The following is a 23,861-nucleotide window of genomic DNA, read 5'->3' on the forward strand; positions in this document are numbered from 1 at the left end:
AAAATTTGCATGAATAAAGGGGAGGGGACAACAAACGGCAGTGGGCCTAGGGGCACCCGCTATGTAAAAGGGCCCTAGTGATGGGTGAAGTTCTCCCATTTTGCTGAAAATTTTTTGAATTTCCCGCAAAATTCGCGAAACTGCAAAAATTTCACAAAACTCAAAAATTTACACCCGCGTCAATTTTGGACTCGTGTCCAAAAAGTCGTTTGCATCAATTTTGATGCCGGCATTAAAATCAATGTATGGCCGAATAGTGTTGATGAGCGACTTTTCGGACACACATCCAAAATTTTATGACGCCGGCAATTTTTTGTGGGAGTTCCGCGAATTTATCCGCCGGCGCTGAAACGCGGAAGTACCCCGCGAATTCACGCCAGGCAAATTTATTCGCCCATCTCTACTCTCCTGTTTTAGAAACCCTTGGAGTTTATTCCTCTAAACATTTACATCCTTTGTTAAACTGATGTAGCAATAAAACTGCCAAGCACATTTTAGTGAATTTTAATGTTTTATTAAAAACGTAAATATTCGGATACAAAGGATTTCAGCCGACCAAAGCCCACATTACAACTGTACGTCTACAATGAACGCCTCTCTTTCTGGTAAACTTTTAGCACACAAAAATAAATATGTTTTATTTTCCAGAGAAAAGCTTTTCTTATTGCTCATACAAGGAATCAGCGCTGAATGTGGTCCAAATATCTAAGTTCAAGCACTTCAGGAAATTAAGGTTGGATGTGTAATAATATATATGTCTAGCGAGGAAGAAGAGAGGGGTGGTGCCACCATGTAAACACATATAACTCTACGTTATTTCCTTGAAGGCCCAGGATATGGAGGAGGAGACGGATAATGGGACATTGGTGGTGTTGGGGTGTATGGCGGAGGTAGGTCCAGAGGAAAGTCCATTTCATACTCATAGCTGTATGGAGGTGGAGCAGCTGTAAAGAACCAAATCAAACCATTAATTTTATCTTTAACAACAACTGAAGGCTACAAGGCTACACGTCATGGAGGAATAGGCCACACTGGCATATCTGGAGGCCCCTTTAATGCATATTAAATGAAATAACACAGGGGATCTCATTTATGAAGAGTGAGCCAAGAGGCCAAGTACAAAAGTACAAAGTGCAAAGACCGCCTTTATCATGAATACATCTGTGCTTGTACTACAGAAACGTAACTATAGGGCGTGGGTGCAGGCCATGCAGCCGCCCCCTCCCCCTCTGGAAGAGATCTTTATGGCGGATTCACTGGCGGGACTGAGGGGATGTGGGCCCTGGTGCGATCAAACCTGCTGCACCCCCGGTGGTTCCACCACCGCTGTGTCAGCGCCACTCTATTAAAGGAACAATAACACCAAAAAATGCAAGTGTTTTAAAGTAAAGAAAATATCATGTAGTGTTGCCCTGCACTGGTAAAACTGGTCTGTTTACTTCAGAAACACTACTATAGTTTATATAAATAAGCTGCAGTGTAGCCATGGGGACAGCCATTCAAGCACAGGATACACAGTAGATAACAGATAAGTACTACTATAGTTTATATAAACAAGCTGCAGTGTAGCCATGGGGGCAGCCATTCAAGCACAGGATACTCAGTAGATAACAGATAAGTACTACTATAGTTTATATAAACAAGCTGCTGTGTAGCAATGGCGGTAATTGAAAAAAGGCTATATGGCACAGGTTAAATAGTGGATAACAGATAACATTATGTTCTACAGAGCTTATCTGTTATCTTGTGTTTGAATGGCTGCCCCCATTGCCCACTAACAGCCAGATGTTGGATCAATTTGGTTGAACTCACAGAAGTATCTTATTTTAAGAGAGTTTAGTAGAAAGTTACAATCCAAAAAAAAATGGGCCTAAAATAAAGGTAAAGCATTTTGGGTACCTGGATAAGAACTGATAGCGTTGATGTGTGTCGTCCGAATAACTCCCACTTGTGTTCCTCGGCTGCTCTTCATGCACATGCAGATGCATATCGCAATTCCTGCAATCACCCCCATGATGAACACAATGCCGAATACTATTCCTGCTATCGCTGTGCCCCTGATACATAAAAGAAAAAAAAAAATCGTAATCAATGTTGATATCAATATGCTGGTATTCAGATATTGTTAGCAGGAAGAGCCCCTGGGCATTGCATTACTTCAAAATAGCAATTCCTAGCTGATTGGTTTTTCCAAAAGATCATTTCCCAACAGCATTTGCCAAGAGATATTGGGCTATACAATATAACAGATTACGTTACGATTTAGTCTTATAATTACTGCAGCATGTGTGGTAGCCTCTAAGCCCTCCTGATAGAGAACTGAATTCTATACAGTCAGTGTGGCTTTGTATTTAGAAGCTGAAAGCTGGGATGACTGCTATAGGCCCTAACATACTGGGGCAGAGCTGGGAATAATGTGGGACAAAAGGAACAGCAGGGCAAAATGGCTGCATTTCTGCTTAAAGTGGACCTGTCACCTACACATAAAAAACTGCATAATGAAAGTCCTTTCCAAATTAAATATGGAACCCCAAATTTTTTTTTCATTAAAACATCCATACCTGTTATAAAGGTGTTTAAAGATCTAAACTGTCAATCAAATATTACCTGCCCCGCCTCTTTGCCCGTGGTATAGAGGAGGGGCAGTCAATTACTTTCACTTTCCATTCAGCACTTCATACATGTCACAGCTCTCCTTAAATTCCCCCTTCCCTCCTCAGGCTCTATAATTGTGTACGGCACTGCACATGGACATTAGATCCCTCATTCTGGTTCATACACAAGATTTTGGGGTGATACACAATTTCCCTTAATAACCGTGTCCACAAAATGGCAGCTGCCTGCTTGCTGTGATTGTATAATTCCAAAACAGAAGGAAACAAAATTTAAATAATAAATACAGTGTAAGTAAAGTTTATTTTGCTCAACTAACATGATAGAAAAGAATTTGAAATAATTTCTTAGGGTGACAGGTCCCCTTTAAAGGGATACCGTCATGGGAAAAAATTTTTTTTCAAAATGAATCAGTTAATAGTGGTGCTCCAGCAGAATTCTGCACTGAAATCCATTTCTCAAAAGAGCAAACATATTTTTTTTATATTCAATTTTGAAATCTGACATGGGGCTAGACATATTGTCAGTTTCCCAGCTGCCCCAAGTCATGTGACTTGTGCTCTGATAAACTTCAATCACTCTTTACTGCTGTACTGAGTACGGAGTGATATCACCCCCTCCCTCCCCCCCCAGCAGCCAAACAAAAGAACAATGGGTAGTTAACCTGATAACAGCTCCCTAACACAAGATAACAGCTGCCTGGTAGATCTAAGAACAACACTCAATAGTAAAAACCCATGTCCCACTGAGACACATTCAGTTACATTGAGAAGGAAAAACAGCAGCCTGCCAGAAAGAATTTCTCTCCTAAAGTGCAGGCACAAGTCACATGACCAGGGGCAGCTGGGAAATTGACAAAATGTCTAGCCCCATGTCAGATTTCAAAATTGAATATAAAAAAATCTGTTTGCTCTTTTGAGAAATGGATTTCAAATAAAACATTTTTCCCCATGACAGTATCCCTTTAATATCTGTATTGTTCAGCTTGTGGCTCTTTAGCTGTTGTTGAAGCACAACTCTTAATCCATATAAAAAGCTGCCAAAGGCAAGTGGCCAAATTATAATTTACTATATTAGGATGGTTGTTTGGGATTCAGTAACTTCTGAATGAAGTGTCATTAGGACACGGAAGCATCATTGCTTAACTCAGCAACAAGAGCCTGGTAAGATATGTAAGGCCTTCCAAATCTGAATGTGGCCAGTATAATGTGCTTTTAACACCCACTGGCTTCACTATGAATATTATCCTTTCAGAATCAGAACTACCAAGAAAATATTCCCAAAACATATTTTGAATATGGCCTCTGGGCTAGAGAGAACCTAATCCAGTGATAATTACCTGTCACTGCTTTATAGTTCTGTTCTACAGGAGCCAGAACAAATGGAATGATATTTCTGGTCCATGAGCCTTTCCTGTAGAAGATTCCCTTGGTATCTGCACTGAACAAGATGCTGGGGCTGATCTACCAACATACACATTTGTAGTAAACCAATAAAATCAAATTACTGGTAGGTTACTATTGGCGACTGCGTTAATACTTACTAGCACCTACTATTAGGTTTGTGCCTGGTCACCCAAAGCCAAATCGGGGTGTAACGATTCTATTATGTTTGTGCCTGGTCACCCAAACTAAACCTGGGTGTAGGGATTCTATTAGCGTTGTGCCTGGTCACACAAAGCCAAACCTGGGTGTAAGGATTCTATAAGGTTTGTGCCTGATCACCCAAAGCCAAACCTGGGTCTAAGGATTCTATTAGCGTTGTGCCTGGTCACCCAAAGCCAAAACTGGGTCTAAGGATTCTCTTAGCGTTGTGCCTAGTCACCCAAAGCCAAATCCGGGTGTAAGGATTCTATTAGGTTTGTGCCTGGTCAACCCAAATACAAACCGGGGTGTAACGATTCTATTATGTTTGTGCCTGGTCACCCAAACTAAACCTGGGTGTAGGGATTCTATTAGCGTTGTGCCTGGTCACCCAAAGCCAAACCTGGGTGTAAGGATTCTATAAGGTTTGTGCCTGATCACCCAAAGCCAAACCTGGGTGTAAGGATTCTATTAGCGTTGTGCCTGGTCACCCAAAGCCAAAACTGGGTCTAAGGATTCTATTAGCGTTGTGCCTGGTTACCCAAAGCTAAACCTTAAATAAGCCCAAAAGGATTATTTAAGGTCACCCAAAGCCAAACCTGGGTGTAAGGATTCTATTAGGTTTGTGCCTGGTCACCCAAAGCCAGACCGGGGTGTAACGATTCTATTATGTTTGTGCCTGGTCACCCATACTAAACCTGGGTGTAGGGATTCTATTAGTGTTGTGCCTGGTCACCCAAAGCTAAACCTGGGTGCAAGGATTCTATAAGGTTTGTGCCTGATCACCCAAAGCCAAACCTGGGTGTAAGGATTCTATTAGCGTTGTGCCTGGTCACCCAAAGCTAAACCTTAAATAAGCCCAAAAGGATTATTTAAGGTCACCTAAAGCCAAACCTGGGTGTAAGGATTCTATTAGCGTTGTGCCTGGTCACCCAAAGCCAAACCTGGGTGTAAGGATTCTATTAGGTTTGTGCCTGGTCACCCAAAGCCAAACCTGGGTGTAAGGATTCTATTAGGTTTGTGCCTGGTCACCCAAAGCCAAACCTGGGTGTAAGGATTCTATTGGGTTTGTGCCTGGTCACCCAAAGCTAAACCTTATATAAGCCCAATAGGATTGTTTTGCCTGCAATAATGATTAATTATGTACTAGTGTGGATTGAGTACAAGGTGTTGTTTTAATATTACAGAGAAAAAGGAAATATTTTTTACATTTTGAATTATTTGATTAAAATGGCCCTCCTTTAATTCAGAGCTTTCTGGATAATGGGTTTCCAGAGAAAGAATCCTATGCCTATAGCCACAGATTTTCTGATTTAAATAGTTGCCTGTAACTAAGGGGCAAGATAAGCAGAGAAATGAAAATTGTTGAATTTATCTTTCTGTCCTCAAACTGATAAAAGATGTATATGTATATAAACAAACTCAAATAATAATAATAATGAACACATAAGGGAGTTTCTATAAGGATTTGGCCATAATGTGTATTAAAATCACAGTTCTTTCCTACATTGCCTGTAAGAGCGTTGTGGTCCCAGCTGTAATATTCCTCAGTTCTGTGCACAAATAATACTCCATTAAATATTAACTACTAGACCAAAAGGACACTGGGGTTTAAGCTAGTCTGAGACAGTGTTGTCACTAAATATATCCTTATTTCAACCCATTAGCCAACCTAATCAGAGTGTTAAAATTGTTGCCTGGTAACGAAGAAGGCACTGGGATTTCACCCTGCTAAAGGTGCCATGTCTTTTTCACGTAGCACATGCCAAGTTCTCTTGATAATGAATACAAAGATTGAAATGAATTCATGGTCATTTTCTCGAAAGATGGTCTAGAAGCCATAATTTGTTTTAAATTAAGCCTCAGTCGTTTATTTATGGCACATTTACAAGCAAAACTAGTTCAACTGGGGGCACTTTGGCCTCCTAACAAACAAGAATGGTAAACTTGCATCTTCCAGAGGACATGGCAGTGGGAGGATAACGATAAGGTTTTTTTGGAAACAAAAACTAAATATGTTTGAGTAGATCTTGAAAACAAACTTACTTATCCATTGATAATGGCAGCTGGTGCCAAGTTGTCCAAGAGGCATGACAGGCTCAGTTATCTATTCAGTTATTCTATTGTTTCTACCTGTATATCTGACAATTCAGCTCTACACGTGTGTATTGAACAAACGATCTTTCTTGGAAAGATCTTTTCCAAGAAAAATCGTAATTGTTAAGTCTATGGCCGCCTTAAGAAAGCTTAACTTAGCATGCAGCTTTTGACTTTCCTCAATCCAAGAAGTAGGCAAAAGGATAAAGTTTCCTGAAACAACTTCATCAGGCCTCCAGAGTCCAGACTATTAAATCTTAAAGATAATCCTTCCTAGTATTTTATAACAAAGCCTTGCACATTCCCATGTCAGATCATGGGATTAGAGAGTAGCTCTTTATAACAAGTTCATGGTGGAGCACAGATCATAGATGTTAGATAAGAAGTGCTAATTAGTAGAGACGTTTCCCATGAAGAACCTCTTTGATTTACTTTGATTATAAGTGGTAATATAGTTTTTTGTTGGATGGCAAATAGGTTCTGTCTGGATAGGTATAAAGAAGTAGCATTGTAGTGCAACAAGCTACATATTCTGTAGAAGATGGGGTAGAAGAAGAAAGGGTGACTAGTCTTCATATTGTAGATTGTAGGACTGTTAAAAACAATAGGCATTGACAAAACAGAGGCACTTGGGTTTAAAAAGGTAAAGCCAGGGAGAGAACATGATGGACAAGATACAGAAGAAAGAGATTGGGAAACATAAGAAAGTCAGAAGCAAAGTGCCAAATATGGGTTGTGATTGGCTTTTCAGCCCCTATGTGGACTGGCAGCCTGCAGGGGTCTCTGTATGGCAGTACACATGGTTTTGTGCAACCAAAACTTGCTTCTAAAACTGGAATTTAAAAATGACCACCTGCTTTGAGGCCACTGAGAGCAACATCCAAAGGGTCAGAAAGTGCATTGGGGTGTGGAAAAAACAAATGGGGAAAATGGGGAGTGAAAGGCCAATGATAATAAGAGAGGGGTAGAACAATGTGAGTGACAGGTGCCATGACTACTGAGCTGACAGTAATGAAAGGTTTCCTGGAATAAAAGAGAAAAATCGAAGTTTTAAGTCAGAATGATAATTGCATCAGTTGCATCAAAAGCCAGTTACCCAGTCTGTATGTTTATGGAGTGTTGGAAGAAGAAAGAAACTCAGATAGTCACAGGGATCAGATTCCTTGGAAGGTAGAAAAGCCAAGAACTGTGTGAAGTCTATAGAGGCAACCTGTTCCAAGGTATTGTTATTGAGGGGAGTGACAGGAATGGCGCGCGAGCTGATTTAATTAAGGTCTGGATGCTTTGCAGCAATGCCGCTATCCAATAATGTGTACTGAATATTTTCTTTAGCTCTAGATTTAACTCCATGCGCCACCTAGTGGCAGAGTGATAGATCTATTTGAAAAAAAATTTAATTTTAAATCACAGATTTGTTTGAATATAAGTGGTTAGCATGAGACACTACACAGGAGAAGAATAACCAGTGAAAAGGAAAAAAGACCAAGTAATAAATGACCTGTCCCATAGATTTCAGAATACTGCATCTGTCTTTTTTCTTTTCTCTTGTGCCGCAGTGCAATCTATAATAAAGAAGTAAAAAGCATGGTGGGGAGATGGAAACAGTTGCCGCTAGCAGAGGAGGCTGAAGAGTTATGAGCAGTGTTTTTCCACATTACAGGCACGTCTCATTACATCAGCAACGAAATCACAGCCTCTCCTGCCCACAAAGCACAGGTTGCAATTATAGTGTAAGCCTCCAGGGTCATTTCATGTAAGATTTTACATCACAGACACACAAAGGAGCATGTGTGCCATCTCTGGGGAACAGCCGGAGGGGAAGGACAGGTGGAGAGGTGCTTATTTTTTAAATATATAAATATATATATATATATATATATATATATATATATATATATATATATATATATCTATATATATCTATATCTATATATATACACACACACACACACTGAGGAGTGTATAGGGAAGGTTTTAAAATCATTGCTTCTACCCATTATTCATATTATAGGTGCACATTAATAGCTTAAAGGAACATTAACATCAAACAATGAAACAATGAACAATTTTTAAGTAATGAATAAATAATGCAGTGTTGCCCTGCACTGTTGTGTTTACTTCAGAAAGACTATTATAGTTTTTATAAACAAGCTGCTGTGTAGTCATGGGGCAGCCATTCAAGCACAGGATACACAGTAGATAACAGATAAGTACTACTATAGTTTATATAAACAAGCTGCTGTGTAGCCATGGGGGCAGCCATTCAAGCACAGGATACACAGTAGATAACAGATAAGTACTACTATAGTTTATATAAACAAGCTGCTGTGTAGCCATTGGGGCAGCCATTCAAGCACAAGATACACAGTAGATAACAGATAAGTACTACTATAGTTTATATAAACAAGCTGATGTGTAGTAAAGGGGGCAGCCATTCAAGCACAGGGTACACAGTAGATAACAGATAAGTACTACTATAGTTTATATAAAAAAGCTGCTGTGTAGCCATGGGGGCAGCCATTCAAGCACAGGATACACAGTAGATAACAGATAAGTACTACTATAGTTTATATAAACAAGCTGCTGTGTAGCCATGGGGGCAGTCATTCAAGCACAGGATACACAGTAGATAACAGATAAGTACTACTATAGTTTATATAAACAAGCTGCTGTGTAGCCATGGGGCAGTCATTCAAGCACAGGATACACAGTAGATAACAGATAAGTACTACTATAGTTTATATAAACAAGCTGCTGTGTAGCCATGGGGCAGCCATTCAAGCACAGGATACACAGTAGATAACAGATAAGTACTACTATAGTTTATATAAACAAGCTGCTGTGTAGCCATGGGGGCAGCCATTCAAGCACAGGACACACAGTAGATAACAGATACGTTCTGGAGAATCCCATTGTATACTACAGAGCTCATTTGTTATCTGCTGTGTATCCTGTGCCTTTTCTCCTTTTTCAGCTTTGAATGGCTGCCCCAACAGATAATCCACATCTTGTTTATATAAATGCCAGTTTTACCAGTACAGGGAAACACTACATTATATTGTCATTCTTTGAAAACACTTTCCTTTTTGGTGCTACTGTTCCTTTAAAGCTTGAGAAGGCAAAGCCTTGCCAACAATAATGAATTTCCTTCAGCAAAAAATATGGAGGTATTACATAATGGAGTTGGCACTACATTTACCCTGACGTTGTCTGGGGTTAATACAATATACATGAAATTGCCACTCAACCCTTGCTTTGTATTCTGGGGTTATTATACACGGAACTTGCACTGCAGATAACTTATTATGTGGTCTGGAGAATTATAGATCCCATAGTCCAAGGTATGGGATCTGTTCCCTGTAAACCCATTATGCAAAAAGCTCCAAATTATGGGAAGACCATCTCCCATAGGCTCCATTAAAATCAAATAATTCAACATTTTAAAAAAGAATTTCCTTTTTCTCTGTAATAATAAAACAGTACATTGTACTTGATCCCAACAAAGATATAATTAATCCTTACTGGAGGCAAAACAATCCTGTTGGGTCTAATCAATGTTTAAATTATATTAAGCAGACTTAATGTATGGAGAGCCAAATAACAGAAAGACCCCTTATCCAGAAAACCCCAGGTCCCAGTCATTCTGGATAACAAGTCCCAGATACCTGTATATCCTACATGTGTTCTAGGAGCATTATATTTGAAATAAACACTGCATTTAACCTGCCATGTATTCTGCTGTATTATGAGTGGAATTAGCCCTGGGATACAATAAAAAAAACCTTTGTAGTAAAAGCCTTTAATTAACCTCTCCAAACACATAAATCACCCTACACCAATATAAAGCCTGTGCTGCTCTGGGCCCTGCCACTACAAAAGGCAGGTTGTGTAAGATCTGTGTCTGTGGCATCATTGATACAACTCAATAGTATCAACAGTATACAACAAAATATAGCGGTCCGGTTGTCTCTACTGATTAATCACTATCTATCTATCTATCTATCTATCTATCTATCTATCTATCTATCTATCTATCGTCTATCTATCTATCTATCTATCTATCTATCTATCTATCTATCTATCTATCTATCTATCTATCTATCTATCTCTATCAGTCTATCTATCTATCATCTATCTATCTATCTATCTATCTATCTATCTATCTATCTATCTATCTATCTATCTATCATCTATCTATCTATCTATCATCTATCTATCTATCTATCTATCTATCTATCTATCTATCTATCTATCTATCTATCTATCTATCATCTATCTATCTATCTATCTATCTATCATCTATCTATCTATCATCTATCTATCTATCTATCTATCTATCTATCTATCTATCTATCTATCTATCTATCATCTATCTATCTATCTATCTATCTATTTATCTATCTATCTATTTATCATCTATCTATCTATCTATCTATCTATCTATCTATCTATCTATCTATCTATCTATCTATCTATCTATCTATCATCTATCTATCTATCTATCTATCTATCTATCTATCTATCTATCTATCTATCTATCTATCATCTATCTATCATCTATCTATCTCTCTATCTATCTATCTATCTATCTATCTATCTATCTTTTCCTCTACAATTATCGATTTATTAGTAATAACAGGGTCCTCACACAGTACACACTCTCTGAGGCAAAGTGGTCAAGGCAAATTAAATAGCGGAGCGTATTACACACTGACACCCCTGTGACACCCTTTAGCGGGTCACCTCCAGTGGAACCTCCAGGGACACCCACTAACCTGATCCCTATCCACTATGATCCCTACGCTAACAGTCAGTATCACCTGGGAGTAGTGTTGCCACCTGGCCGGTAAAAATTATGGTTAATCCCAATGTTATTAATAGGGAAAAAAAAGATAAATATGTAGGAAAGCCGGTATTTTTTTCCAGAAAAGGTGGCAACCCTACCTGGGAGAGATACCTCCAATCTATCCTCCTATATTAGAGCTCAGAGCTACTATTTCTAGCTCAGCAATCTGACTTACACTCCTCAAGTATACTATGACAGGATATACGCCTACCACGAGGGCCTTGTTCCCTGACTTCTCCAACGTTCTCCTCCATTGGGGCCTTTCCTTACTGGAGCCTAAGTCCCAGGCTCTCCAGCAGACATCCACCTTGCACAGTATGTGGCAGCCACAGAGAAAGAGCACATGGTGCCTCTCCTTTATAAAGACTTAAGTAACACTGACACCTCCTGGCCAAATCTAGAACTACTGCTAAATTAGGGCCAATATATATATATATATATGTGTGTGTGTGTGTGAGTATGGATTTCTTGTCCACCCCAGCTGCTAAAATTACCCCTAAATTCTGTGGCAAGATGAGGGCCAGGGTTACTTGGTATAAACATATTTGGAGATTTTAATAAAAGTGACGGCTTGAATGAAAGATTACCCTAAAGTGCAGCCCTTCCTGGAGGGGGGGGGAGGTAGGATCTGCCAGCCATTACACATCATCTATTAGAACTCTAATCATTTCCTAGACAATTTCTTCCAGATACACCCAGAATATTCACACTTGTCTGTCTTTCCCTTGACATTTTCACATCCATGAATATTGCATGAGCCCAGTGTCTGTTGTCTGAGAGATGTTATATATGTTAAATTATATTATTCTGTGTTACAGTGGATCATAACTGTCTGTGTTATACCGACCGGAGTCATGAATCACCAACTCCCCTACGTATTTTATGAGGCTCAATATATTACAGTTAATACAGTATGTGCCATTTTGGAGTCAAATTGCCCTTATTTTGGGCACTTGCTATGTTGCATGCGCAGCAACGTCCATGCAATCACCAACAGGAGGTGCAAAGTGCTGTGCATTTATATTTACAGTCATTATTACAGGTATAGGACCTGTTATCCAGAATGCTCGGGACCTGGGGTTTTCAGAATTTGGATTATGTTGCTTCCAATAAGGATTAATTAAAGATGAATTATAACTTAGTTAAGATGAAGTACAAGGTACTGTTATAGACGCAAAGGTCCTATTGTACGATTCTTTTTTTCGCCCGATTTTCGGCCCATGTGGGCCCATATGGCAATTGGTCGTTCAGTCGATCGGACAGGTTGAAAGAAATTTAGCGGCTACTGGGAAACTGTCACTGCTATTTCGTATGATTGCTGTCACTGGCAGAACATCAGCACATTGGGGGTCATTTATCAACACTGGGCAAATTTGCTCATGGGCAATAACCCATTGCAACCAATCAGATCGTTGCATTCATTGTTCTACTTGCAGCTGGCTTTAAAAAAAGCTAATCACTGATTGGTTGCTATGGGTAACTGCCCATGGGCAAATTTGCCCAGTGTTGATAAATGAGCCGCAGTGTCTGATTACTACTTTAAATATGTAAATATGTTAAATTGAACCCTAGGTCCCAAATTTGCACTGGCCAATGGCATTTCTCTACATACTACTGATATCAAGAGAATGTTTGCTTTTGCTCAACACTGCTGCCTGCAGGTGGTTATTGGAATTGCAGCTCACTCAGCTATAATATCCAGTGGGAATAAAACGGGGAAAATGTCAAACCTGAAGGAGAGAATAACATTTGTAAATGGAAAAAAATTTGCAGAAAAAGCCTTTCATAATGTAATATGCTCAGTTATTACATCACTTCAATCAGTTATTACATCACTTCTATCACACATAATCTTCATGATCCTTTTGGTATAATCTAGGGATGCACCGAATCCAGGATTCGGTTCGGGATGCAGCCAGCATTCAGCCTTTTTCAGCAGGATTCGGATTCGGCCGAATCCTTCTGCCTGGCCGAACCAAATCCGAATTTGCATATGTAAATTAGGGGCGGGTAGGGAAATCACGTGACTTTTCGTCACAAAAGAAGATTTTTTCCATTTTTTTCTTTCCTGACCCTAATTTGCATATGCAAATTAGGATTCGGATTCGGTTCGGTATTCGGCCGAATCTTTCACCAAGGAAAGATTCCCTAGTATAATCAATTCTAACAAAGGCATTAAAAGCTACTCCACAAAAATGCGGCACAGTTCCCCTTTAAGCATCGAGCAGAGAATAAAGGCAGAAATGTCCTATTTTGCGAGCCGAGTGGTGCTTAAAAGCTAAACAAGGTTCTGTGTATCCAGAGACCTGTCTGTGCATCCGGCTGCTTAATGAAGTGGACAGAGACCCGTCTGTTCTGCCTGAGTGCGCCAGTGAGATGTGTCTATGAACCTGCTCTGTTTGCCAGATGAGCTGCTGGGCCTGACAAGACTACTCACAAAATAGGCTCTGAGACACCGGGATCGACTTTACCATAGAAATCAACCCAAATGCACTGCTAGTGGCACATATTGTGCAGGTTTTGTCAGGACTCAGGCCAGTGCTTAGCAAACCTGCTGTTTATATGTTACATTTATATGCAAATCCCTGCTGACTGCTTTAAAGAGTTATTTTGGCCCAATATAATAACTTCTTGTTCTAATCTCAAGAAAACAATCATTATGGTAGCTCCCTTATATTCATTTGGTAGCTATGAGAATTTTTCAAGCATTAAAGGGATTCTGTCACGATTTTTATAGTGTCGTTCTTTTTCATAAATTACACTGCGAATAAGTCACTGTAACATATAAAATGTAATTCCTGAAGCAAGTGTATTTTTCCTAAAATTTATAATAGTGGTGTGTAGGTGCATCTCAGGTCATGTGCTTTCAGGAAGAGCCAGCATTTTAGGATGGAACTGCTTTCTGACAGGCTGTTGTTTCTCCTACTCAATGTAACTGAAAGTGTTGCAGTGGGACCTGGATTTTACTATTGAGTGTTGTTCTTAGATCTACCAGGCAGCTGTTATCTTGTGTTAGGGAGCTGTTATCTGGTTACCTTCCCATTGTTCTATTGTTAGGCTGCTGGGGGGGGGGGAAGGGAGGGAGTGATATCACTCCAACTTGCAGTACAGCAGTAAAAAGTGATTGAAGTTTATCAGAGCACAAGTCACATGACTTGGGGCAGCTGGGAAATTGACAATATGTCTAGCCCCATGTCAGATTTCAAAATTGAATGTAAAAAAATCTGTTTGTTCATTTGAGAAATGGATTTCAGTGCAGAATTCTGCTGGAGCAGCGCTATTAACTGATTCATTTTGAAAAAAAAATTTTTTCACATGACAGTATCCCTTTAAGAAAAGAAGAAAACGAAGTGGAGGTCACAAGGAGTTTATGAAAAATAATGCTTTTGCCTATGAAAGCAATATGGCAGCTCTTAGGCTAAAGACATTTAATGAAAGGCTGAACTATGCCCACATGCTATACTGTCAATTAAGGGAAACAAAACCAGTAACAGTGACTATTTCCCTTTTTGGCAAGCTGTTTACACAGAGGGTTTTGTGGCCCCGCTGGCCCATCTGTACTGAGAATGCAGAAAGTGTTTGGCTACAGTGGCCGACAAGCTCCTTCTTTATTAGAAGCTCCAATATCAGTTTCAACCCACACATCAAACAACAGGCTTCTCATGAGAACAAGAAAAAGAAAAAGAAAAAAAATCAATACTGCAAAAATGTTCCCAAAATGTTCCTGGAAGGGGAGTTTGAAAAAAACAACTCACTTAAGGGAAATGTAAACAAACACGTGTTTTCTAGTTTTTACGATATCAGCAGTTTTTACACCTCTAATATAATGAATTTGAACGAACAGAGCCACTTACTAGACACAGAGACACATCACATGACTTCTCCGCGCAAAAAAAACTCCAACTCTCTCCAGTGAACAACAGGTGATAATGTTGTTTCAAACTCTTTATATTAGCTGTATAAAACTGCTAATATCTTGAAAACAAGAAAAAAGGTGCTTATTAGAACGATACTGGCACAATTTCACATGACTTTTCATCGCAATAACCTCCAACTCTGTCCAGTGAACAACAGGTGATTGTGTTGTTTCAAATTCATTATATTAGCTATATAAAACTGCTAATATCTCAAAAACCAAAAAAAAAAGGGTTTAGAAGGAAACTGGTAAAATTTCACATGACTTCTCTGCACAATAACATCCAACTCTCTGCAGTGATCAACAGGTGATTGTGTTGTTTCTGTTGTATGAAAAGCTGTATAAAACTGCTAATATCTTAAAAAACAAAAACAAAAAAAAATGGCTTAGAAGTTTGCTGAAAAATACACAAAACGGCGAAAAATTTGTGAAAAATTATACTGTTTTCACAAAAAAAATCGAGCAATTCGAACGTTTTCGTGAAAAAATCTAGCAATTTCAACCTTTTTCACGAAAAAATCGTGCAAATCGAATGTTTTCACGAAAAAATCGTGAAAATCGGAAATTGACACCGGTGAATTGTTGCAGGAGATTTGCGAATTTATCGGATGCAATAACATCCGACTCTCTCCAGTGAACAACTGGTGATTGTGTTGTTTCAAACTCATATTAGCTGTATAAAACTGCTAATATCTTAAAAAAAAACCAAAAAAATAAGGGCTTAGAAGGACACTGGCACAATTTCACATGCCTTCTCTGTGCAAGAACATCCGCCTCTCTCCAGTGAACAACAGGTGATTGTGTTGTTTCAAACTCATTATATTAGTCGTATAAAACTGCTAACATCTAGAAAACTAGAAAGTGCTTAGAAGGACAGTGGCGCGATTTCACAATAATTTATACATTTTCTTTAAATTTTGAACATTTTTCCAGTTTAGTGGTGGCCATACATGCCCAGATGTGGCCAGGCAGTTGCTTGTTGCAACCCTACTGCCACTACATAAGCAGTTGTGTATATGTGGCATTTAGGTGGCAGTTTAGACAGACCAGCCTGGGCTGAATCACAATCATTCTGTCCAATTTTCTTTTGCTGGGGGCTCTATTTATGATCAATATTCCTTATTTTCTAATAATGTCTGAGAAGACTGACTTTGCAGAGACAAATATCAGAACGAGGAGTCAAGGCTGTCATTGTCTGTGAGCATTAGATTCCTCCATACCTAAAAAAAACAACAACAACAACAGCCTTTTACTGCTTGTAAATGAATGCAAAATAATTTCCCTTTTATTTTGTTGCTGAACTACTGGGATTATTTTATTGCTTTAACCTCGCTCGTGAGAAACCGCTGCTTAATTAAAAGCTTTCTACAGTCGTGTCAATCAGTCAATTTCCTTATGAAGAAGATCAATCACATGGCTCAGAATCTGATGCAATATAAAAAAACGGTAATTGTCTTTCTTGTTTCCGACTCATGAGTGTCAATGTTGATCTGAAATGAAAGCCGTTATCAGGTTATGGAGCTAGTTTCGAATTATCGCTGATTCAGAAGCAGCTCAATGGTGTTTAGGGCGAGGGGGATATTAAACTAATTGCACGTTAGATATTAGGTCGGTATTAAAGTTATATGAGATGGTGAAACTGAATGTTTAATTGCTCAGTTTGTAATCTAGGTCAAGTTGGGCTGAGAGACTGGATATCATGTTCAAATAACTCTGGATTTGGTGGAGACTTCAACGGGGAGAGGGAAGCACCTGCCTTTGGTGGAACTCTTGCTGGTGGACCTGATATGACTGATGGCTGGAGATGTTACATGGATTTCCAAAGCTGAATTTCCTAAATTGATACAGAAAATTTCAAGGTTATTACTGTGTGAGAGTGCGATGAGGCTTCTGCAACAGATACTCCCCATCTACTGTGCCAGACTGTGGAGCCTCAAGGTCACAGCAGGGCACCATGTGGCCAAAACACTTTGCTGTAGAGCAGTAGTTACCAGATTTTTTTGGTTCAAGCTCATTGTTGAGGTCCAGAACCTAGTCTGGGTCCTTCTTAGGCCATGATATACAAAATCACAAATAGGCGGGCACTCAAGGAATCCACAAAAGGAGACTTGGTGACATCGTTAGTCATAGTCTCAATGCAAAGTGCAGTTAGCAATAAATGACAAATAGCTTTTGCCTTGAGGGAGATGTTCTTCCACGATGTTCTTCCACGAGTGCCCACCTATTATTGTGATTTCATTCTTCCATTTACCACTGTATATAGTCTTTAGGGTGTCCCCTATTAAACTTGAACCATGACTCCTGCAGCCTCCCCAGTGGCGGCCAGACCCATAGTCTGGGAACAACCAACTGCAGAGGATGGCACAGTAGCCTTCAAGGATAGGAGAAGGCATTTCCTAATATAAAATCATCTTATGGACTGCACCATTGTAGAAGACACAATACACACACACACACACAACATATTTCTTTCCGCTTCCTTTCACCATTAGTATAAATAATGTCATGTCTAAGGTCGGGGGTTTCCCTTCTTAAACTTAAATTCCACCAGATGTTAAGTAAACACGTGTCAGCCTCTGTCCTCATCATCTGTGCAAGGGCTGGGAAAACCGTTGCCACTCATTAAGAATAGGGGTGGTCACACTCTGACTTGAAGCAGAATCCCTCTCACAAAGCTTGGGTGGTCCACAGGGAATGTTCCTCAATCAATCAATCATCAGCTTTCATTCTTGTGCACAGATTTCTTAACCAAACATTGTTTGAAAGGAAGGAACTTCTCAACAGGTTTTAGCAACTATACTTCACGTCTCTGGTGTCCTACAGGACCTAGAATTATTCTGAAAGGCCACCCCCATGCTTTTATATATCTTGAAATGTTAGATGTAATTCAATTAAATGTTTCTATATATTAATTTTCTGCTGATACTCTTTTCACCCCTTTTTTCTCCCCACTGGATAAATTACTTATTTTTTGGCAATATTTTTTTTTGCCATATTATACTAATCTCATGAACAACTGCATGTAAGAGGTTGTCCACGTTGAAGGTCTCCTTGAAATGAACCTAGTTTCTTGCAGCCATCAGTAGTGATGGGCGAATCTTTCCCGTTTTGCTTTGCCGACAAATTCGCGAAACAACGGAAAAATTTGTGAAGCGCTGAAAAAATCCTGAAGCGGAGAAAAATTAGCAAAACGGAAAAAATTTGCAAAACTTTGAAAAATTCACAAAACTGTAAAACATTCACAAAATGCATCGAAGTCAATGGGCGTCAAAATAATTTTGACGTGCAAACATTTTTACAAGATCGACAATTTTTATACACGCAACTTTTTTGTCCAAATGCATTAAAGTCAATGTGCGCCCGAATAATTTTGATGCGCGCCAATTTTTATGCGCGTACCAATTTCGATGAGCAACTATTTTTTTTACAGCGAATCCATGCCTGCCAAATAAATTCGCCCTTCACTAGCCATCAGTCCAATATAGAGATATTCTACGACAATTTTTGCATTCTTTGTGGTTTTTCAGTTGACGTTATTTGGACAACAGCTTGGAATGCGTGAATGCATCCAGCATTCTTATCATACTAAGAACTTACCTTTACATCCCCCATTTTTAAGTCTTATTTCAAATGTTCCTACAGAATATGGACAGCTGGAAACTGCCAGCCACACACCTTGCATTTTATTATGGATTGGTTTACTGCTTATATGTGATAGGAAGAGCAGGAGACATACATTAGTAATGCCCTTTCCTATCCAGAGATGGGACAATAGCTTTCAATTTAATTTGCCCATAGGACATGACAATTTAGTAGAGAAACCACTACAAATTTATAACTTAGCTTTCCAAAAAGTCTCAACCTATAGTATAGGTTAAATATATATGGAACTCCATGCCAAGACAACAATAGGGTTAGGCCTGAGGGATAACTGGCACTTTAATTAACCAAGGAGGTGATGAGAAACTCTGGACTTTGGAGGCTGTTGTATCTCATGTAGCTTGCTCAGGTGAGGATCAAGCAGAACAAATCTGCCTAAATCCACCCATAATTCTCATCTTTTCTTGTTTGATTTGTGCCTAGGCCCCTTCATTATGGCATGTATGGAACAAAGCATGAACCACCCTACAGTAATCACTCAGACAATATGCGAATAAAATAACAAACCATTCACACTTCTCATCTCCATTCAAACGAAAAGAGAATAAAAGGAGAAAATGTTGCTTCTGGGTATGCAGAACTGCCCTCCTTGAAATGGGGAAAAAAAAAGTTGTTTGGCAAAGATGTTGCAGTATAATTAAAGAGTAATCTGTAGGAAGCAGAGCTCTTTAATAAGAATGAGTGGTTATCAAATCCCACTGTGTGGTCTTTTTAGTTCATCTGATTCTAGCTGGTGGGAGTATCGGCGGACCGTGTATCAAACGCCCTCAAACGGTTTGTAAAGATTTCCTTCATTAGTCTGTTTTTCTATAGAACTGGGAAAAATGTAATACAGGTATAGGATCCCTTATCCGGAAACCCGATATCCAGAAAGCTCCGAATTACGGAATGGCTGTCTCCCATAGACTCCATTTTATCCAAATAATCCAATTTTTTTAAAAATGATTTCCTTTTTCTCTGTAATAATAAAACAGTAGCTTGTACTTGATCCCAGCTAAGATATAATTAATCCTTATTGGAAGGAAAACCAGCCTATTGGGTTTATTTCATGTTTAAATGAATTTCTAGTAGACTTAAGGTATGAAGACCCAAATTACGGAAAGATCCATTATCCGGAAAACCCCAGATCCCGATCATTCTGGATAACAGGTCCCATACCTGTATTAACATGTTTTTTGATATACAGGTATGGGATCAGTTATCCAGACACCCGAAGCACCGAAATATGGGAAGGCTGTCTCCCATTGGACGCCATTTTAATCAAATAATTGAAATTTTTAAGAATGATTTACGTTTTTTTCCTTATAACAAAACAGTACCTGCTACTTGTACACAGCTAAGATGAATCCTTATTGGGCAAAGCAATCGTATTGAGTTTAATTAAAGTTCAAGATTTTTTTAGTAGACAAGGTATAGAGATCCAAATTAAATTTCCTTATCTGGAAAATCCCACGTCCCAAACATTCTGGATAACGGACCCCATATAAAAAATGCTATTAGAGTTTCAAAAAGAGAGCAAAATATAGTAGCGGGGCAATTGAGCATTCTTGTAGCCTATGTCCATTAAGTATCAAAGTCCATTTTTGTGCCGTTATAGTAATTTCTCCTAAAAAAGCACATTTTAGCCAGTTTCATACATAACCCTGGAGACTGAACCTGTCAGGAGAGATAATAGCTGCACTACAGTTGTCAGAGAGTTGGGAAAAGAACAAGGGAGTAGAAATATTCTATAGAGGGTTACCTTCAGTAACATCATTTTAACTGTCTCAGTCAAACATTAAGTGGAAGTGTACAGAACATTAAGCTCAGACTTCAAGGCTGAAATACCTAGCGGGAAACAGAGGCTGTCCAGGCAGGGCAAGAACCAGACAGATTAGGAATCAGTTGCTTTGGGTTTTTCAGCTTGATATTTTTCTCAGCTGCTTTGGGTTTTTCAACTTGATATTTTTTCTCTGAGTTGTTTTGCCATAAGAAGTGCAATTGCTGATGTTGGAACAATGGAAAAAGGGCATAACTACAGAAGAAGCAGACCCTGCAGCTGCAGGAGGGCCCAGAGATATAGGGGGCCACACGAGACCCTCATTATTGAGCAATCTCAACATACAGGTAAAACAGGACAACCTCTGGTTATGTTGGGGGCTCTAAAATGTATTTTCTGTGGGGCCCAATAAGAACAAGTTTAGACACTGAATGGGGATCAACACCCAAAATTAAGTGTATCCCTTTCTTGGCCATATTGCCATTTTCCAGGGCTCCGGTGGTTGTTGAACATCAAATGGATGTATTAGCTGGTAGCCACAGGTAGTCCCTTGATGATAACACATGGCAAGGCAATAATGAATGAGTGCTAGTGGGATGTCCTTCTAGTGCCCTGGATCCTCTCCAGTGGAAGCCTCATAGGGACTTCAGTAGCCCTCTCCACTGAGTGTTTTTTCACTTTAGGTAAGGTAACCCCCAAGAGTCTCCAAACTACTTCTACTCAATGAAGCTGATGTTACTCTATCTGGATCACTAAAACTTCAGTGTGCTAGACATAAAACTAGTAGCCACCACCCTCTACACCTCATTAACGGGGTCAGTTTCCCCAACTTCTGTTAGGGGTTTGACTTCTCTTATAACATTAAGCTTCTTACTGAGACCTTATCCTCCAGACTCCCCAGTGCATCCAGCCCCGGCACTAAGTGGAGTCCCAAAAAACAAGAGCCATCACCTTAAATAAGAAACAAATGACTACCCCTTGGCCCTTGGGAACACATCCATCCCTCAGACTCGAGGGCAGTAGCCGAGCAACATGTTGCTCACTAAACCCTTGGATTTTGCTCCCAGTGGCCTCAAAGCAGGTGTTTATTTTTAAATTAAAGGCTTGGAGACAAGTTTTGGTTGTATAAAAAACAGGTGCACTGCTAAACAGAGCCTACTGTAGGCTGCCAGTCCACATAGGGGCACCAAATTACAGCCCTTATTTGGCACCCCAGGAAGTTTTTGCACCCCAGGAAGTTTTTGCATGCTCCCCAACTCTTTATATTTTTTTGAATGTGGCTCACAGGTAAAAAAGGTTGGGGACCCCTGCTCTGGGGCATAGGTGACAGCTACGAGGACATCCCTAGCTAGCAGGGGAATCAACCTCTTGGATCCTCTACATTTTAATTCTTTCAGCTCTACTTAGTGGACTGGAGAAACCAACAGTGAGAATTATCATTATCTTTCTTTTAACCCACCATGGATGAACCAATTAGTTCACGTTAAAAAAACAGATTTCTTCCTTACAGTTTCCAAACATTACTAGGCATAAATATCATTTCAATTACAATTAATTTTTTTTTGGTGTTACTGGATTATTATAATCAGAGTAATTATGGCCACAACCAGTCAGGTTGAGTAACTTTATAGTGGAATGCTTTGTGCCAATTTTTATTTGATTTTTTCTTTTTTAATGATGGATTAAATTAATTTCTTTCTTTGTTTAAATCTGTATTGCTCAGTGCCCTCACCCTCCCATTGAATGAAGCAAAAGCGGAGGAAATGAAAGTGTGAGAACGCCAGCGAAGTAGCAAACTAATAAATCTGTGGTCAATAATAGAAGTTGAGACAGCAATATGGATGCAAAGATCTCAGGCTTGAGATTTAGTACCTTAATTATGCTTCAATGGTGAACTTTACAGGCCTGAGTATTAAACTAACACTCGTGCTACTTACTGTTCTATCAAATAATATGCTCCTTCATCAGCATTCTACAGAACAGGCTACAGATGTTTCTCTAAAACCATAATACATTCTTATGAGAATATGTTTTAGCTCATGAAATGTATGTCGATAGCAGGGTACCACTCTCAGTGTTTTTCAGACTTTTTGGTTTCAATACCCTGATTAGTGTTCAACAATAGGTCAGGATCCCCCATTGTCCTAACAATTATGAATGAAAAGAAGCACCTGGTACTGAAGGATTTTCTCAAGGAGTTAAAAGAATTCACAAGCCAGTAGGATGTCAGTTTGGAAAAATGTGAGTTGGCAGTCATCATCTGCCTCAATGTGGTCATGTTGATAGTGTTTCCGTTGAATTTGAAACCAAAGTGCCGCTTGCTCTTAACCGGACACAACGGAAAATTAAGTCATTGAGAAGAGGATGTTCTTCTGCTCAGAAAATGAAGTTAGTGAGCAGAGAAGAGTCATCTGATGTTTTCCTAGTCAGTTTTAAGCAGGGCAACATACCAAGTTGCGGGTTTTCTTAGTTATAACTACTGTATATGACGGTCTGGGAACAACAACATCTCTATAGTCAGAGACATTAAGGGGATTCTTTTTTTATATATAAAACAAAGTCTGACCAAACTAGAATCCACGATGTGAACTTATTTATTATTAAAAAAATCATGATGTAATCAGATCAGGGACAAACTCGTTAAAATCGAGTGAAAACCCAAATCATACGTTTTTTTTCGGGCTCTTACCAGGATTTTTGCCAGAAAAGTCTGAAATAGTATGATTTTCAGGCTTATTCAAGCACAGACCACAGAAACTTCCATATAGGATAGGGACCTCTTCCATTGACTTATATACAACCTCGGCATTTCTGAGATGCCGGATTTTCAGATTCTGACTTTTTGCATTACTGGGGGATATAATAAATCTAAAAAAATTCAAGCTTTATAGTAAAAAAATCCTAAATTTTCTTGGCAAAAAACCCAAAATGAGATGAATGCAGATGAAATGCCTCCTCTCTATAGAACATGTTGGCACCAAAGTGAAAGTGGATCAAGAAATTGACAGATTATATTCACAGCAGATAAATGTTTATATTCACAGCAGATAAATGTAATGTTGCACAACTGAGACTATCCCAGCTATATATCCGTAAAACCACCATGTTCCAAGCCACCTCCAATGGGAGCTCTTCTTTAACACAAACATGGTGCCAGCAGGGAATACGCAGCTATCTAACCCTCTGACCCCTTAGTCTTGTCCTGGTGGGTGCAGGGTTGGACTTTTCCTATATCTAAATAGTTCTATTTTACTGGTTTGCTCTTCGTCTAAAGCAAGTAATAAAGCTAAATGGTGGAACCCCAGCTGCTGCTGGAACTCCCAGTAACTTGGATATCATTACACTCAATAACAAGTCATCAGATGGCATCTGCTACATAATTGCAAG

At 39.2% G+C, this 23,861-nt stretch overlaps 1 protein-coding gene across 1 annotated transcript in view; it reads right to left on the bottom strand.

Annotated features, from left to right (window-relative positions):
- Positions 1-498: 498 nt before the first annotated feature.
- The window catches only part of cyyr1.S (cysteine and tyrosine-rich 1 S homeolog), a 36,232-nt gene continuing 12,869 nt past the window's right edge, over positions 499-23,861 (bottom strand). The window contains exons 3-4 of the mRNA XM_018248862.2: positions 1,900-2,057; positions 499-944 (exon numbers count right to left, since the gene is read on the bottom strand). Of these exons, the coding sequence (XP_018104351.1) occupies positions 814-944; positions 1,900-2,057 (289 nt within the window). The 3' untranslated portion in view covers positions 499-813. The remainder of the gene's footprint in view (positions 945-1,899; positions 2,058-23,861) is intronic.

The sequence above is a fragment of the Xenopus laevis genome, chromosome 2S, assembly GCF_017654675.1.
Source record: "Xenopus laevis strain J_2021 chromosome 2S, Xenopus_laevis_v10.1, whole genome shotgun sequence".
In the NCBI taxonomy this organism is placed as follows: domain Eukaryota; kingdom Metazoa; phylum Chordata; class Amphibia; order Anura; family Pipidae; genus Xenopus; species Xenopus laevis.